Source organism: Geotrypetes seraphini, chromosome 10, assembly GCF_902459505.1.
Source record: "Geotrypetes seraphini chromosome 10, aGeoSer1.1, whole genome shotgun sequence".
Classification (NCBI taxonomy): domain Eukaryota; kingdom Metazoa; phylum Chordata; class Amphibia; order Gymnophiona; family Dermophiidae; genus Geotrypetes; species Geotrypetes seraphini.
Window position 1 is genome coordinate 1,565,264 of NC_047093.1, and position 16,802 is coordinate 1,582,065.

The 16,802-nt window shown below is 46.4% G+C and overlaps 1 protein-coding gene across 2 annotated transcripts in view; it reads right to left on the bottom strand.

Annotated features, from left to right (window-relative positions):
- The window catches only part of LRRC45 (leucine rich repeat containing 45), a 231,711-nt gene that overhangs the window by 22,633 nt on the left and 192,276 nt on the right, over positions 1-16,802 (bottom strand). For both annotated transcript variants that reach the window (XM_033961545.1, XM_033961547.1), the window contains exons 16-17: positions 3,610-3,757; positions 3,295-3,504 (exon numbers count right to left, since the gene is read on the bottom strand). In XM_033961545.1, the coding sequence (XP_033817436.1) occupies positions 3,308-3,504; positions 3,610-3,757 (345 nt within the window). In that variant the 3' untranslated portion in view covers positions 3,295-3,307. The remainder of the gene's footprint in view (positions 1-3,294; positions 3,505-3,609; positions 3,758-16,802) is intronic.

Genomic DNA, 16,802 nt, shown 5'->3' on the forward strand with positions numbered 1-16,802 from the left:
ATGTAATATAGTAAGTGAATGCAGTTTACAGAATTATATGGCGCAGGACCTGCTTACATTAGAAAGTTGGTCCTCAACCTGGCAGCTAGGCTTCAATGCTAAGAAATGTAAGGTCATGCACCTCGGAAGCGGAAATCCATGCAGAACGTACTTCTTGAACGGAGAAACTTTAACTAGGACTTCAGCAGAACGAGATTTAGGAGTAATCATCAGTGCAGACATGAAAACTGCCAATCAAGGGGAGAAGGCTTCATCTAAGGCAAGGCAGATATTGGGTTGTATCAATTAAAGTTTCGTCAGCCGAAAGCCTGAAGTCATAATGCCGTTGTACAGGGCCATGGTGAGACCTCATCTGGAGTACTGTGTGCAATTCTGAAGGCCACATTACAGTAAAGATGTGCGCAGAATTGAATCGGTTCAGCGGACGGCCACCAGGATGATCTCGGGGCTCAAGGGTCTCTCGTACGAAGAGAGACTGAACAAATTGCAGCTCTACACTCTCGAGGAGCATAGGGAGAGGGGAGACATGATCGAAACATTTAAGTACCTCACGGGACGTGTCGAAGTGGAAAATTATATTTTCTTTCTCAAGGGACCCTCGGCCACAAGAGGGCACCCGCTCAAACTCAGGGGCGGAAAATTTCATGGCGACACCAGAAAGTATTTCTTCACAGAGAGAGTGGTTGATCATTGGAACAAGCTTCTAGTGCAGGTGATCGAATAAATGGGATACCCATGTGGGATCCCTACGAGGGTCAAGATAAGGAAATTGGGTCATTAGGGCATAGACAGGGGGTGGGTAAGCAGAGTGGGCAGACTTGATGGGCTATAGCCCTTTTCTGCCGTCATCTTCTATGTTTCTATGTATTAGAAATGCAGATTTCCCACCCGAAATCTGAGGAACTGTCAAGAGGCTGGATGAATGGAAATGTGAGTATAAGCCTCTTTGAGACCTAGAGAACACAACCAATCGTTCTGATCTAGAAGGGGATATAAGAATGCCAGAGACAATATTCAGAATTTTTCTTTGACTAAAAATTTGTTGAGCACTCTGAGATCTAAGATAGGGTGAAGATTGCCCATCTTCTTCAGAACTAGGAAGTAACGGAAGTAAAAACTCCTGCTCTGCTGTTCCAAGGGAACTTCCTCGATGGCACGGACCCGAAGCAGAGCTTGAGCTTCCTGAAGAAGGGTAGTCTGCGATAAATTGGAAAGATACTCTCTTGGAGGAAGATCTGGTAGAATCAGGAGGAAACTATGAGAGTATCCTTCCTTAAGTATAGACAGCACACAGAGTTCTGATATAATATAGAAACATAGAAATAGACGGCAGATAAGGGCCCACGGCCCATCTAGTCTGCCCACCTTAATGTCCCTCCCCTACCTTTGCCATGTGAATAGATCCCATGTGCCGATCCCATTTTGCCTTAAAATCAGGCACGCTGCTGGCCTCAATCACCTGTAGTGGAAGACTATTCCAGCGATCAACCACTTTCAGTGAAAAAGAATTTCCTGGTGTCACCTCGTAGTTTCCCGCCCCTGATTTTCAACGGATGCCCCCTTGATGCCGCTGGACCCTTGAAAAATAAGATATCTTCTTCCACCTCGATGCGGCCCGTGAGATACTTGAATGTCTCGATCATGTCACCCCTCTCTCTGCGTTCCTCGAGTGAGTATAGCTATAATTTATCCAGCCGTTCCTCGTACGGGAGATCCTTGAGTCCCGAGACCATCCTGGTGGCCATTCTCTGGACCGACTCAAGTCTCAGCACATCCTTATGGTAATGCGGCCTCCAGAATTGCACACAGTACTCCAGGTGGGGCCTCACCATGGATCTATACAATGGCATAATGACTTCAGGCTTACGGCTGATGAAACTCCTGCGTATGCAACCTATGATTTGCCTTGCCTTGGATGAAGCTTGCTCCACTTGATTGGCAGTCTTCATGTTCTCACTGACAATTACCCCTAAGTCTCGTTCTGCTTCAGTTCTTGTTAGGATCTCGCCATTAAGGGTGCAAGTCTTGCATGGATTTTGGCTGCCCAGGTGCATGACTTTGCATTTTTTGGCATTGAAGCTGAGTTGCCAGGACTTAGACCAGCGCTACAGTAGTAGTAGGTCGTGCATCATGTTGTCGGGCATTGAATTTATGTCCGTTGTGCTTTTGCCCAGTTTGGCGTCATCGGCAAATAATGTCATTTTACTTCGCAGCCCTTCTGCTAAGTCTCTTATAAAGATGTTGAAAAGGATCGGGCCCAGGACCGAGCCCTGCGGCACCCCCACTGATCACCACTGCTGGTATCTGACCTGAGGGAGGCAGCGAGGAAAGCGGCTCCTCAGGAGAAGACTTAGCAGATTTGCTCAAGGACGAGGACCCTCCAAACAAGGAGGGTTTGAATAAGGTCGAGGACGAGGCAGAAGGCGGAATCCCTGTGATAAGCTTGACTGGATTTGAGGTTGAGACCGGGGGAAGTGGATCCATACCACCAAAGTTTTTCCACTTGAACTTGACGATGTTTGATGGCTCAAGGTTGAAGGGTAGCAAAGAGGGCACATGACTCCGGATGATGGTCAGGTCCCAAACACTGAACACACCACCTATGTGGGTCAATGAGGGAGATTGCGCACTGGCAAAGGCTACACTTCTTGAAGCCTGTGACTGGCCGGGACATAAACGGAAAAATAGCCTCAACGAGATCGAAGCCCATAGGCTGAGGCCATGAGGCAGGCCCCGCTGTGACACAAAGGAAAAATAAAATTAAGTTGTTGGGTTTTTTTTTTATGAAAATGCGCAAAGAAACAAAACGACCCTGTAAAAAATAAAAACACGAGGCGCGGTGAGAATGCATGAAGTAGAACTGAATCTAGCGCAGAGCGTCAAAATAGGACTTCTCAGCTCCACGGAAAACTGAGAACTGAGGAGATGTGCCCCCTGCATTGGGCGGGAAGGCACATGCGCATGCGCAGTGCGGCAGTTGCAAACTTTCTAAAGTTCTTCAAGCAAGTCTGCTTGCGAAGCTGTCTGCATCTGGGCTCTATGAATGACGTCACCCACATGTTGAGAATAGGCTGCCTGCTTGTCCTGGGATAACATATGTTTGATAACTGTTCCTTAAATGAAGCAATAATTTAATAACTGTCTTATGAGTTTACTGTATTAGTTACATTGCTCTTGTATTTATCTCCTTTACTGAAACAGTGTGACATTTGAAGTGTGCTAGCAGCAACCGATGCTTTGATCTGACAATTCACCCACTCAGGCAACATTTTACAAATTCATCAGCTGCCGCACCTTGAAACATCTTTTATTTTTTGGAGCTAAGAGCTCCGAGGCTGCAGCTCTGCACATAGGACAGAACGGCATTCTGAAGGTAGCTGGCTCTCTGAGCCTCTTCATCCCTCATGCGTGAAATCTCAGTATCCTTGAGACGCAGCTTCTCTAACAATGAGGCAATTTCACTCTCTTTATCCAGAACTGCCTGCCGGTGGTTATTTAGCTGCACTGCAGAAAGAAAGGCAGAGCATCAATTAACACACAAATCTCAGGTAAGTTTTCTTTTGAAAATCACAATCCAGAATATCTTCTATAGTGGAAAAGTTTCTTCACCTTTCTGTTGCCGCTCCAGTGCTGCAATCTTCTCTTTTAACCCCTCTTGTGCAGTCTGCTCAGCCAACAGGTGCCCAATCTGCTCCTGGAGCTCCACCTTTACTTTGCTGACCTCAGCTACTTTCTCTCGCTCTCTCTCATCCAGGTCCTAGGAGAAAGAAATGTCAAAAAAGGACACATTTTGTTAGTCTTACTTTGGATTGGATTTCTTGGGAAAACAGGAAGATAAATTAGTTAGAAGTTTCTCTAAGTGAAGGTTGTTCTGTGAACTTTAGTCATTTTAGTCAGAAGGTTTGAGAAGAAACATGACATTGCTAGGTACCAGAAGAACAAATATGGGCCAAAATGTTCACTGTAAACTGAGCAAATGCAAGATCAGCAAAGAGAAAGCCAGCTGAAGAACCAATTAGAATAGGCTGATGTGGACAGTGAGCTGGAAAATACCTAAGCTGTCAAAGGGTTAATATGTATACCTGGGCATTTTTTTTTTTTTAGCTCAAATAATATTTAAAGGACTCTCTGAACATAGCAGAGAAGTTAACTGTGTTACAGCTTCTGAAAAGTCAACAGAGCAGGCCTAGACTTGGCAGCCTCTGATTTCCTGGGCTGACAGCTAATCTTAGAAAGGTGAGAAGATTACAATGTTCAACTGATAACTTTCCAAACTTGGCCACTCTTCTGGTTCTTTGCCCACAACTCAAGGCCTACCCTAAAAAGCTGTTCATTTTCCATATCGAAAGATTAGGTTCTTACCTTTGCTAATCTTCTTTCTTGTAAATCCTTCCTTTATTCCGGGACAAGTGGGCTATGCATCCTTTGCCACCAGGCTTTATAGGAAACCTCCAATGATTGAAGTCTTAACTCTGCCCTCTGATAGCATAACCTGGAGCATGCCCCTTGGACATCAGTCAATCTTAAAGCAGCCAGGAACATCTACAGAAGGTAACAAACAAGAGAGAGAGGGGAACTCCCCGCCAGACAAATCAATTCTGCTCATTAACATATGCAAAACAGCAACAATGAAAATGAGAAAACAGATTACGAAACATTAGGAACCTGAACGACAAAACAGTGCTATAGGGAGACACAGCCTGCACTGTCAGAAGGGGGCGCTTAAGCTAAGGACCCTCCCCCCCAAAAAATTTAGTGCTAGCTCCAGACAGATGGCACTTTTATAAAGGCTGGTCTGAAACTTAAATCCAGGTTACCATTACCTGAAGCCAGGTAATCAGCGAATCAGACAGACATAGTGCGGGTTCCCGGACTAAAGGGAGGATTTACAAGAAAGAAGATTAATAAAGGTAAGAGCCTAATTTTCATTCTTGTACAATCCCCCTTTATTTTGGGACCAGTGGGACTAACAGAACATAAGAATTGCCGCTGCTGGGTCAGACCAGTGGTCCGTCGTGCCCAGCAGTCTGCTCACACAGCGGCCCTTAGGTCAAAGACCAGTTCCCTAGCCTTACCTGCGTACGTTCTGGTTCAGCAGGAACTTGTCTAACTTTCTCTTAAATCCCTGGATTTAAGGGTGTTATAGGGCTGTTATAGGGGTGTTTTCCCCTATAACAGCCTCCGCAAGAGCATTCCATTTTTCTAGCACTCTCTGGATGAAGAAGAACTTCCTTATGTTTGTACAGAATCTATCCACTTTTAACTTTAGAGAGTGCCCTCTCGTTCTCTCCACCTTGGAGAGGGTGAACAACCTGTCTTTATCTACCAAGTCTATTCCCTTTATTATCTTGAATATTTCGATCATGTCCCCTCTCAGTCTCCTCTTTTCAAGGGAGAAGAGGCCCAGTTTCTCCAATCTCTCACTATATGGCAACACCTCTAGCTCCTTAACCATTTTAGACGCTCTTCTCTGGACCCTTTCGAGTAGTACTGTGTCCTTCTTCATGTATGGCGACCAATGTTGGACACAGTATTCCAGGTGAGGGCGTACCATGGCCCAGTACAGCGGCATGATAACTTTCTCCGATCTGTTCATGATCCCCTTCTTAATCATTCCTAACATTCTGTTCACCCTTTTTGCCGCCGCTGTGCATTGCACAGACGACTTCAATGACTTGTTGACCAATATTCCCATGTCTCTTTCCTGGGGGGGGTCTCTCCAAGTACTGCACTGGACATCCTGTATTCGTGTATAAAGATTTTTGTTACCAACATGAATCACCTTACACTTATCCACATTAAACCTCATTTGCCATGTCGCGGCCCATTTATCGAGCGTGTTTATGTCACGTTACAGGTCTTCGCAATCATCCTGCGTCTTCACTACTCTGAATAACTTCGTATCGTCTGCAAATTTAATTACCTCACTCATCGTACCAATTTCCATGTCTTTTATAAATATGTTGAAGAGCACGGGTCCAAGCACTGAACCCTGCGGCACTCCACTCATGACACTTTTCCAGTCTGAGTATTTTCCATTTACCCCCACTCTCTGTTTCCTGTCCGCCAGGCAGTTTTTAATCCATGTGAGTACTTCACCCTCGATTCCATGGCTCGTAATTTTTCAAAATAGTCGTTCATGTGGAACCTTGTTGAACGCATTCTGAAAATCCAGATATACCATGTCGACCGGGTCACTCTTGTCTATCTGCCTGTTTACTCCCTCAAAGAAATGCAGGAAGTTCGTCAAGCAAGATCTTCCTTTGCTGAAGCCGTGCTGGCTGGTCCTCAACAGATTGTGTCCATCAAGGTGGTCAATGATGCGGTTCTACCATCTTTCCCGGTACCGAGGTCAGACTCACTGGTCTGTAGTTTCCCGGATCTCCCCTCAAACCTTTCTTGAAGATCGGCGTAACATTCGCCACTTTCCAGTTTTCCGGAATCCTTCCTGATTTGATCGACAGATTGGCTATTAATTGAAGCAGTTCAGCTATAGCCCCTTTCAGTTCCTTGATTACCCTCGGATAGATGGCATCCGGTCCTGGGGATTTATCGTTTTTAAGCCTATCAATCTGCCTGAATATCTCTTCTAGACTGACCGTCAACCCTGTCAGTTTCCCATCTTCGTTTCCTGCGTATAGCCTGTCGGCTTCCGGTATGTTGTGTATATCCTCTTCGGTAAATATAGACGCAAAAAATGTGTTCAGTTTGTCGGTAATGCCTTTAGAAACATAGAAATAGACGGCAGATAAGGGCCACGGCCCATCTAGTCTGCCCACCACAATGACCCTCCCCTACCTTTCTCTGTGAATAGATCCCACTGTCTATCCCATTTGGCCTTAAAATCAGGCACGCTGCTGGCCTCAATAACCTGAAGTGGAAGACTATTCCAGCGATCAACCACCCGTTCAGTGAAAAATAATTTCCTGGTGTCCCCGTGCAGTTTCCCGCCCCTGATTTTCCACGGATGCCCTCTTGTTGCCGCGGGACCCTTGAAAAAGAAGATATCTTCTTCCACCTCGATGCGGCCCGTGAGATACTTGAATGTCTCGATCATATCACCCCTCTCTCTGCGTTCCTCGAGTGAGTACAGCTGCAACTTACCCAGCCGTTCCTCGTACGGGAGATCCTTGAGTACCGAGGCCATCCGGGGGTCATTCTCTGGACCGACTCCAGTCTCAGCATATCCTTACGGTAATGCGGCCTCCAGAATTGCACACAGTATTCCAGGTGGGGCCTCACCATGGATCTATACAATGGCATAATGACTTCACGCTTACGGCTAATGAAACTCCTGCGTATGCAACCTATGATTTGCCTTGCCTTGGAAGCTTGCTCCACTTGATTGGCAGTCTTCATGTTCTCACTGACAATCACCCCTAAGTCTCATTCTGCTTCAGTTCTTGTTAGGATCTCGCCATTAAGGGTGTAAGTCTTGCATGGATTTTGGCTGCCCAGGTGCATGACTTTGCATTTTTTGGCATTGAAGCTGAGTGCCAGGACCTAGACCAGCGCTCCAGTAGGAGTAGGTCGTGCATCATGTTGTCTGACATTGAATTTATGTCTGTTGTACTTTTGCCCACTACATTGCTTAGTTTGGCGTCATCAGCGAATAATGTTATTTTACCTCGCAGCCCTTCTGCCAAGTCTCTAATAAAGATGTTGAATAGGATCGGGCAATGCGGCACTCCACTGATTATCTCCGTCATTTCGGAGGGGGTGCCGTTCACCACTACCCTTTGAAGCCTACCTCCAAGCCAGTTCCCAACCAATTTCGTCAATGTGTCGCCCAATCCTATAGAACTCATCTTGCTCAGCAACCTGCGGTGTGGTACGCTATCGAATGCTTTACTGAAGTCCAGGTATACGATGTCCAGGGACTCCCCAACATCCAGCTTCCTCGTCACCCAGTCAAAGAAGCTGATCAGGTTGGATCTCCCCTTAGTAAATACATGTTGACGGGGAACCCGTAGATTCTCCTCGTTCAGGATCGTATCCAATTGGCGTTTGATTAGAGTTTCCATTAGTTTGCACACTATTGATGTAAGACTCACCGGTCTGTAGTTTGCTGTCTCCATCTTGGAGCCTTTCTTGTGGAGTGGAATGACGTTAGCCGTCTTCCAGTCCAAAGGGACGTTACCCGTACTAAGGGAGAGATTGAAGAGCGCGGATAGCGGTTCCGCCAAGACATCACACAACCTGGGGTGTAGGTTGTCAGACCCCATTGCCTTGTTAACCTTAAGCTTTGACAGCTCGCAGTAGACACCGCTGGGTGTAAACTCGAAATTACTAAACGGGTCATCTGCGTCAACTCTTGTCTGTAGCTGAGGGACGAGTCCTGGTGCCTCTCAGATGAAGACTGAGCAGAAGTATTCATTTAACAGTTGGCCTTTTTCCGAGTCCGCTTCTACATAGTCTCCATCTGATTTCCTAAGACATACTATCCCGCCTGAGTTCTTATTTCTGTCACTGATATACCTGAAGAAGGATTTATCTCCTTTCTGGATGTTCTTTGCTAGAGACTCCTCCATGCGGAATTTGGCCTCCCTAACTGCTGTTTTGACGGCTTTTGACTTGGCCAGATAGACTTCCCTAGAGTCCTGTTTCCCTGATTGTTTGTAAGAGATGAATGCTTTTTTCTTCTCCTTGATGAGGTTCGAAATCTCCGCAGAGAACCACTGTGGCTTATTGTTCCTTCACCGTTTACTTACTGATTTAACATAGCGGTTTGTTGCTTCTTGTATGGTGGCTTTCAAAGTCGACCACATTTCTTCCACGTTATCAGTTTCTGCTTGGCTTTGTAGCGCCTGGTGAACGAAGTCTCCCATTTCTTTGAAGTTTGTGTCCTTGAATTTGAGGACCTTGGTCAGTGTGGTAGATTTAGTGAAACCTTTCCTGAGATTGAACCATACCATGTTGTGGTCACTGGAGGCCAATGTGTCGCCCACCGAGAACTCTGTGACACTTTCTCCATTGGTAAGTATCAGGTCCAGTATTGCCTGATCCCTTGTTGGTTCCAACACCAGTTGCCTGAGTCTTGCTCCCTTCATAGAGTTTAATAGCCTCCTGCTGCTGCCGGAAGCAGAGGAAAGCGTGTCCCAATCCACATCAGGCATGTTCAAGTCACCTAACAATACTGTGTCCCCACGCAAGGTGATATTCTCTATATCTCCGATTAATTCCATATCTAGGTCATCCTGTTGTTTTGGAGGTCTGTATATTACGCCAAGATACAGGCATTTGTCCTTCCCTCTGGCCAAATTTACCCAAAGGGATTCCACAGTGTAGTGGACATCTGTGATTCTGGTGACCTTAATGTCATCTTTAGTATATAATGCTACACCTCCTCCCATTTTGCCCTCCCTGTCCCGGCGAAGCAAGTTGTAACCCGGTATGACCATGTCCCACCCGTGGGAGTCCGTGAGCCAGGTCTCAGATTTCGCCACCACATCCAGGTCGGCATTCCTCATTTCTGTTTCTAATTCCAGCCCTCCATGTTGTATGTTTGTTACGTCTCAGTGGGGATGTTCCCGCTTGAGCTACTAGGACACTTATAGCATTATTCGCATGTTTTGTACTTTCCCTAGACCCAGAGTTACAATGTGCACCTATCCCGGACTCCCCAGACCCAGAACTACAGTGTGTTCCTATCTCAGACTCGGAAATGTATGTACCCTGTGGGGGTATTTCCGCTTGGGCTACTTGAACTCCTTTACTACAATTTGCAATGTGTGTTCTCTCGCTGGACCCAGAATTACAATGTGTACTCCCCCTAGACCCAGAATTACAATGTGTACTCCCCCTAGACCCAGAATTACAATGTGTACTCCCCTTAGACCCAGAATTACAATGTGACCCAGAATTATAATGTGAGCCAACCCCAGACTCGAAAGTGTGTATACTCTCCCCTGACCCAGATCGGTGTTTACTTACCTTAGTCTCAAAAAAGTATTGGCAGCTTAGCTCGCCAGGTAGGCTGTTTGTGCCCATTCCCTCCCCCAACTTACTTAGTTTAAAGCCCTGTGTAGTAGGTGGGCTAGACGGTGTCCAAGGACATTCTTCCCTCTTCTGATCAGGTGTAACCCGTCTGGTCCCTGTAGTCCTCACAATGCGTCTTCATGGTGCAAGAACCCAAAGTTCATCTCCTTGCACCATCCCTGCAACCAGACGTTTGCCCTCTGGATGCAATCCTCCCTGGCACTGCCCTTGCCCCTTACTGGGAGGATCAAGGAGAAGACCACCTGCGCATCCATCCTCCTCAGCTTCTCACCCAGGGCTCTGAAGTCTTCAGGTATGCTCTCCGGGGTGCTCCTGGCGGTGTCGTTGGTTCCGACGTGGATGAGAATCATGGGGAAGTGGTCACGGGGCTTGATGAGTCTGTCCAGGCAAGCGGTTACATCCCGGATCCTGGCCCCTGGCAAACAGCAGACCTCTCTTGATTCCAGGTCTGATCTACAAATTGGACCCTCGGTGCCCCTCAGTAGCGAATCCCCGATGACCACCACTCTGCGCTTCTTAGGGGTGGGCCGATCTGTAGCAGCTGGTATCTGTTCCTCAGGGTGATTTGTGGTGTCGATGTAGAGCCGCCCTGTATGTGAGAGAAAGAGACAGAATAAGGTCTTCTGTGTTTTCCTGTGGAGGAAGTCACCAGCTGCCAGGAATCAGCGTCCCCAGCCACTTCCTGTATTCCGACGGTTGGTCTCAAGTTTGCAGGTTTAGATGCTTTGGGTGTCTCTAGGATGGTCTTGTCAGGTTCCTGTTCGGCGATCTGAGACAGCTCCTGGATGACTCCGTCGATGAAGGTCTCGTCGTCTCGGATACATCTTAAGCGCTGAACCTCCTCTCTCAGGCTCCTCAGCTCTAGCAAAAGGCTTTCATCTGGCTGATCCATTCCTTCCGTCTGTGTGGAGACTGTAGACAACTTTGAGGGGATGGCCTCGGTCTGTACAGAGACCTCTGCCCTCCGTCCTGGCTTCCCTTCTATCTGTACGAAGACCGTAGCCATCCCCTGGGTACTTTCGGTGACTGGACTGCCTGTCTTGATAGAAGTCTTGTTGCTTCTAGTTCTACCTGCCATTTACAAAAGTTGGGTTTTTTTTTAAATATTTGTTAGGATGGGGGCTGTTAGGTGTTGTCAGAAAGTGTTGAGGTTGGAGGGATAGAGGTAGCTAGTTAGTTCTTGGTCTGGGAGATAGAGTAGTTAGTTAATTGTAGCTTCGAACAGTGAGAGTAAGAGTAGACTCAGTGTTCAGGGCCAAGGCCAAGGCCAAGGAGAATCTAGTTGTGCAGGTCAGTAATTGAAATGGCCCTATTGCACCGAGTACACCTCTTGAAGGCGGTAGAAGGCTTCAACATGGACAGGAACACTGCTGAAGCTAAATCAAAGGACTCAATTTCTACCAAAGGTCGTGAGAAAATGAGTGTAAAAAAAGTTTGAGGCACCCTGTAGAAATCCCGGTTTGAGAGGGGACGGTGGCCTAGTTCTGGAAGAAAGAAAAACTGAAACTCAAAATTTTCAAAGGAAAAAAAAAATAAAGTAAATGAACTAAATGTGAAAAAAGGAAAACGGAAAGGCACAAAAATGGCACACTTTGTCTTAGCTCCACGGAAAACTAAGAACTGATGGTCCTGTCAGCCAATGCTGGGCGGGAAGTAGAAACATAGAAAAATGACGGCAGAAAAGGGCCAAAGCCCATCAAGTCTGCCCGCTCTAGTGACCCTTCGCCTTGATTTTGCTCACCACCCCCTGCCTTTACATCATTAGAGATACCACATGAATATCCCATTTATTTTTAAAGTCTGCCACGCTGTTGGCCTCAATCACCTGCAGTGGGAGTTCGTTCCAATGATCGACCACCCTTTCGGTGAAGAAACTTTCTGGAGTCACCATGAAATTTCCCTCCCCTGATTTTCAGCAGATGCCCTCTGGTGGACGAAGGTCCTATAAGACAGAAGATATCCTCTTCCACCTCGATATGGCCCGTGATATATTTAAATGTCTCAATCATGTCCCCTCTCTCTCTTCGTTCCTCGTGTGAGTACAGCTGCAATTTATTCAGCCTTACTTCAAACGGGAGATCCTTGAGCCCCGAGACCATCCTGGTGGCCATCCGCTGAACTGACTCAATTCTCAGCACATCTTTCCGCTAATGTGGTCTCCAGAATTGAACACAATATTCCAAATGAGGTCTCACCATGGATCTGTACAGTGGCATTATGACTTCTGCCATCCTGCTGATAAAACCTCTACGGATGCAACCCATCATTTGCCTCGCCTTGGAGGAAGCTTTTTCCACTTGATTTGCAGTTTTCATGTCATCACTAATGATTACTCCTAAATCCCGTTCTTCCGTGGTCCTAGCTAAGGTCTCACCATTTAATGTGTAAGTCCTGCACAGATTTTTTTTACCCAAGTGCATCACTTTACATTTTTTAGCATTGAAGTTGAGCTGCCAAGTCGATGACCATTGTTCCAATAGTAGTAGGTCCTGCGTCATACTGTCAGGCATAGTGCTTTTACCTACTATGTTGCACAGTTTGGCGTTGTCAGCGAACAATGATATTTTTCCTCTGAGCCCTTGGGTCATTTCACTTATGAATATGTTGAATAGGATTGGGCCCAAGACCGAGCCTTGTGGCACTCCATTGGTCACATCCGATGTTTTGGATGGGGTACCATTTACCATTACCCTCTGAAGTCTACTGCTCAGCCAATCTTTAACCCATGCAGCTAGTGTTTCCCCTAATCCCAGCGATTTCAGCTTGTTCAATAACCTGTGGTGTGGGACGCTATCAAAAGCTTTGCTGAAGTCCAAATACACTACATAGAAACATAGAAATAGACGGCAGATAAGGGCCACGGCCCATCAAGTCTGCCCACTCCAGTGACCCTCTCTATCTATCTTTGCGGATAGATCCCACATGTCTATCCCATCTGGCCTTAAAATCCGGCACACTGCTGGCCTCAGTAACCTGAAGTGGAAGACTATTCCAGCGATCAACCATCCTTTCAGTGAAGAAGAACTTCCTAGTGTCACTGTGCAGTTTCCCACCCCTGATTTTCCACGAATGCCCCCTTGTTGCCACGGGACCCTTGAAGAAGAAGATATCTTCTTCCATCTCGATGCGGCCAGTGAGATATTTGAATGTCTCGATCATATCTCCCCTCTCTCGACGTTCCTTGAGTGAGTAGAGCTGCAATTTCCCTAACCGCTCCTCGTACGGGAGCTCCTTGAGTCCCGAGACCATCCTGGTGGCCATTCTCTGGACCGATTCCAGTCTCAGCACATCCTTGCGGTAATGCGGCCTCCAGAATTGCACACAGTACTCCAGGTGCGGTCTCACCATGGATCTATACAGTGGCATAATGACTTCAGGTTTACGGCTGACGAAACTCCTGCGTATGCAACCTATGATTTGCCTTGCTTTGAATGAGGCTTGCTCCACTTGGTTTGCAGACTTCATGTTTTCCCTGACAATCACCCCTAAGTCTCTTTCTGCTTCAGTTCTTGTCAGGATCTCGCCATTTAGGGTGTAAATCTTGCATGGATTTTGGCTTCCCAGGTGCATGACTTTGCATTTTTTGGCATTGAAACTGAGTTGCCAGGACCTAGACCAGTGCTCCAGCAGAAGTAAGTCATGCATCATATTGTCTGCCATTGCTTTTTTGTCTGTTGTGCTTTTGCTCACTACATTGCTCAGTTTGGCATCATCGGCGAATAATGTTATTCTACCTTGGAACCCTTCTGTCAAGTCTCTTATATAGATGTTGAACAAGATCGGGCCCAGGAAGGAGCCTTGTGGCACTCCACTTATCACCTCTGACATTTCGGAGGGGGTGCCATTCACCATCACCCTCTGAAGCCTACCTCCAAGCCAGTTCCCAACCCATTTGGTTAATGTGTCGCCCAAACCTAAAGAACTCATCTTGTTCAGCAACCTGCGGTGTGGCACGCTATCAAATGCTTTGCTGAAATCCAGGTAGACGATGTCCAGGGACTCCCCAACATCCAGCTTCCTCGTCACCCAGTCAAAGAAGCTGATCAGGTTGGATTGACAGGATCTCCCCTTAGTAAATCCATGTTGGCGGGGATCCTGTAGATTCTCCTCGTCCATGATCTTATCCAATTGGCGTTTGATTAGGGTTTCCATTAGTTTGCTCACTATTGAAGTGAGACTCACTGATCTGTAGTTTGCCATCTCCATCCTGGAGCCTTTCTTGTGTAGTGGAATGACGTTAGCCATCTTCCAGTCCATCGGGACATTACCTGTACTAAGGGAGAGATTGAAGAGCGCGGATAGCGGTTCCGCCAAGACATCACCCAACTCCCTGAGTACCCTAGGGTGTAGGTTGTCAGGCCCCATTGCCTTGTTGACCTTGATTTTTGACAGCTCGCAGTAGACGCTGCTGGGTGTAAATTTGAAATTACTAAACGGGTCTACTGATATCATCCTTGTCTGTGGCTGAGGGCCGATTCCCGGCGCCTCGCGGTTGAAGACTGAACAGAAGTATTCATTTAACAGTTGGGCTTTTTCCGAGTCCATCTCTACATAGTCTCCATCTGGTTTTCTGAGTCGTATCCCGCCCGAGTTCTTTTTTCTGTCACTGATATACCTAAAGAAGGATTTATCACCCTTCTGGATGTTCTTTGCTAGAGACTCCTCCATGCGGAATTTGGCCTCCCTAACTGCCGCTTTGACGGCTCTTGACTTGGTCAGATAATCTACTCTGGAGTCCTGTGTCCCTGATTGTTTGTAAGAGATGAATGCTTTTTTCTTCTCTTTGATGAGGTCCGAGATCTCTGTAGAGAACCACTGTGGCTTGTTATTCCTACTCCGTTTGCTTACTGATTTACTGGCTATGCAGGGACTCCCCGGTATCTAGTTGTCTTGTTACACAGTCGAAGACGCTAATCAGATTTGATTTGCAGGACCTGCTTTTGGTAAATCCATGTTGATGGGGATCACGTAGATCTTCCTCATCCAGGATTGTATCAAGTTTCTGTTTGATCAGTGTTTCCATGAGTTTACATACTATGGATGTGAGACTCACCGGTCTGTAATTCGGGGACAACGGGAATCCTGCATAGCCAGTAGAAGGAAGAAGGTGCTGATGCTACTGTACAGGTCATTGGTAAGGCCCCACTTGGAGTATTGTGTTCAGTTTTGGAGACCGTATCTGACGAAGGATGTAAGAAGACTTGAAGCAGTCCAGAGGAGGGTGACAAAAATGATAGGAGGTTTGCGCCAGAAGACACATGAGGAGAGATTGGAAGCCCTGAATATGTATATCCTAGAGGAAAGGAGGGACAGGGGAGATATGATTAAGATGTTCAAATACTTGAAGGGTATTAGTGTAGAACAAAATCTTTTCCAGAGAAAGGAAAATGGTAAAACCAGAGAACATAATTTGAGGTTGAGGGGTGGTAGATTCAAGAGCAATGTTAGGAAGTTCTACTTTATGGAGAGGGTGGTGGATGCCTGAAATGCGCTCCCGAGAGAGGTGGTGGAGAGGAAAACGGTGACTGAGTTTAAAGAAGCGTGGGATGAACACAGAGGATCTAGAATCAGAAAATAATATTAAATATTGAACTAAGGCCAGTACTGGGCAGACTTGCACGGTCTGTCTGTATATGGCCGTTTGGGGGAGGATGGATGGAGGGGGCTTCAATGGCTGGGAGGGTTTAGATGGGCTGGAGTATGTTTTAACAGAGATTTTGGCAGTTGGACCCCAAGCACAGTATCGGGTAGAGCTTTGGATTCTTGCCCAGAAATAGCTAAGAAGAAAAATTTAAAAAATTTAAATTGAATCAGGTTGGGCAGACTGGATGGACCATTCGGGTCTTTATCTGCCGTCATCTATTATGTTACTATGGATCCCCCTTCAGGTCACAGGAATCCCGTGGGGTTGCCCCCTCGGGTCACGGGGATCCCACGGGGATGCCCCCTCGGGTCACGGGGATCCCGCGGGGTAGGATGCAGCTCGAGCCGAGAGGCTTGTCTTCTTTTCCTGCCTGCAGCACGCTACACATAGCTGACCCAGAAGTCTTTCCCAGGAGGGAAGGCTTCACATCAGTCACGTGCAGCATGCAGGGATCTTCTCAGAATAATGCTCAGAACAAAGGCTCCATAGCAGCTGACTTTTGATTGGACACAGGAACGAAGTGGAAATCAGCTGATGAGTTTTAAGATAGCAGCAAAAGAGACGCCACAGCCATGCTGTTCAAATTACTTCTACAGTCTTTGGTAAGAAGATTTATTTTTGTGTGATGTTAATTTACAGCGACAAGTAAACATTTGAGACTATTGTGAACAATGCTATTTTACCATGCTACCATTACAACCCCTGCTGTTATCTGGACTCGTTTTTAACTAGGTTTTCTTTTTGGTACTGGTTCAGCATATGCCATTGCATTTCTTCCTTTTTTATTGGAGTGAGTCACGTCTTGGAATGAACTTCTTCTTTTAGTTCTCTTTCGATGTGATTCATACCTTTAGAGGTCCACCAGAGGCTCTATGAACGCTGCTATTTGCTTACTGATTTTAAAGCCTTCCATGGCTATTCTTTTACATTGGTTCTTATGGCTATGGCTTAGTCCATTTAGCCCCCAACATGATGTTCACACATTTTTATACCTAGTGTATATGTTTTTCTGTTATGACTGTCCATTTCTTATCAGTATTTAAATGGGCTTGCCATGAGTTTTAAGTCAGCTCTTAGTGATTTTCATGTATGATGTGATTTTTTATGCCTGGTTTATGATTTTTTTCCTGTTTTTTTGGTATCTAAATGTTCCTGCTAT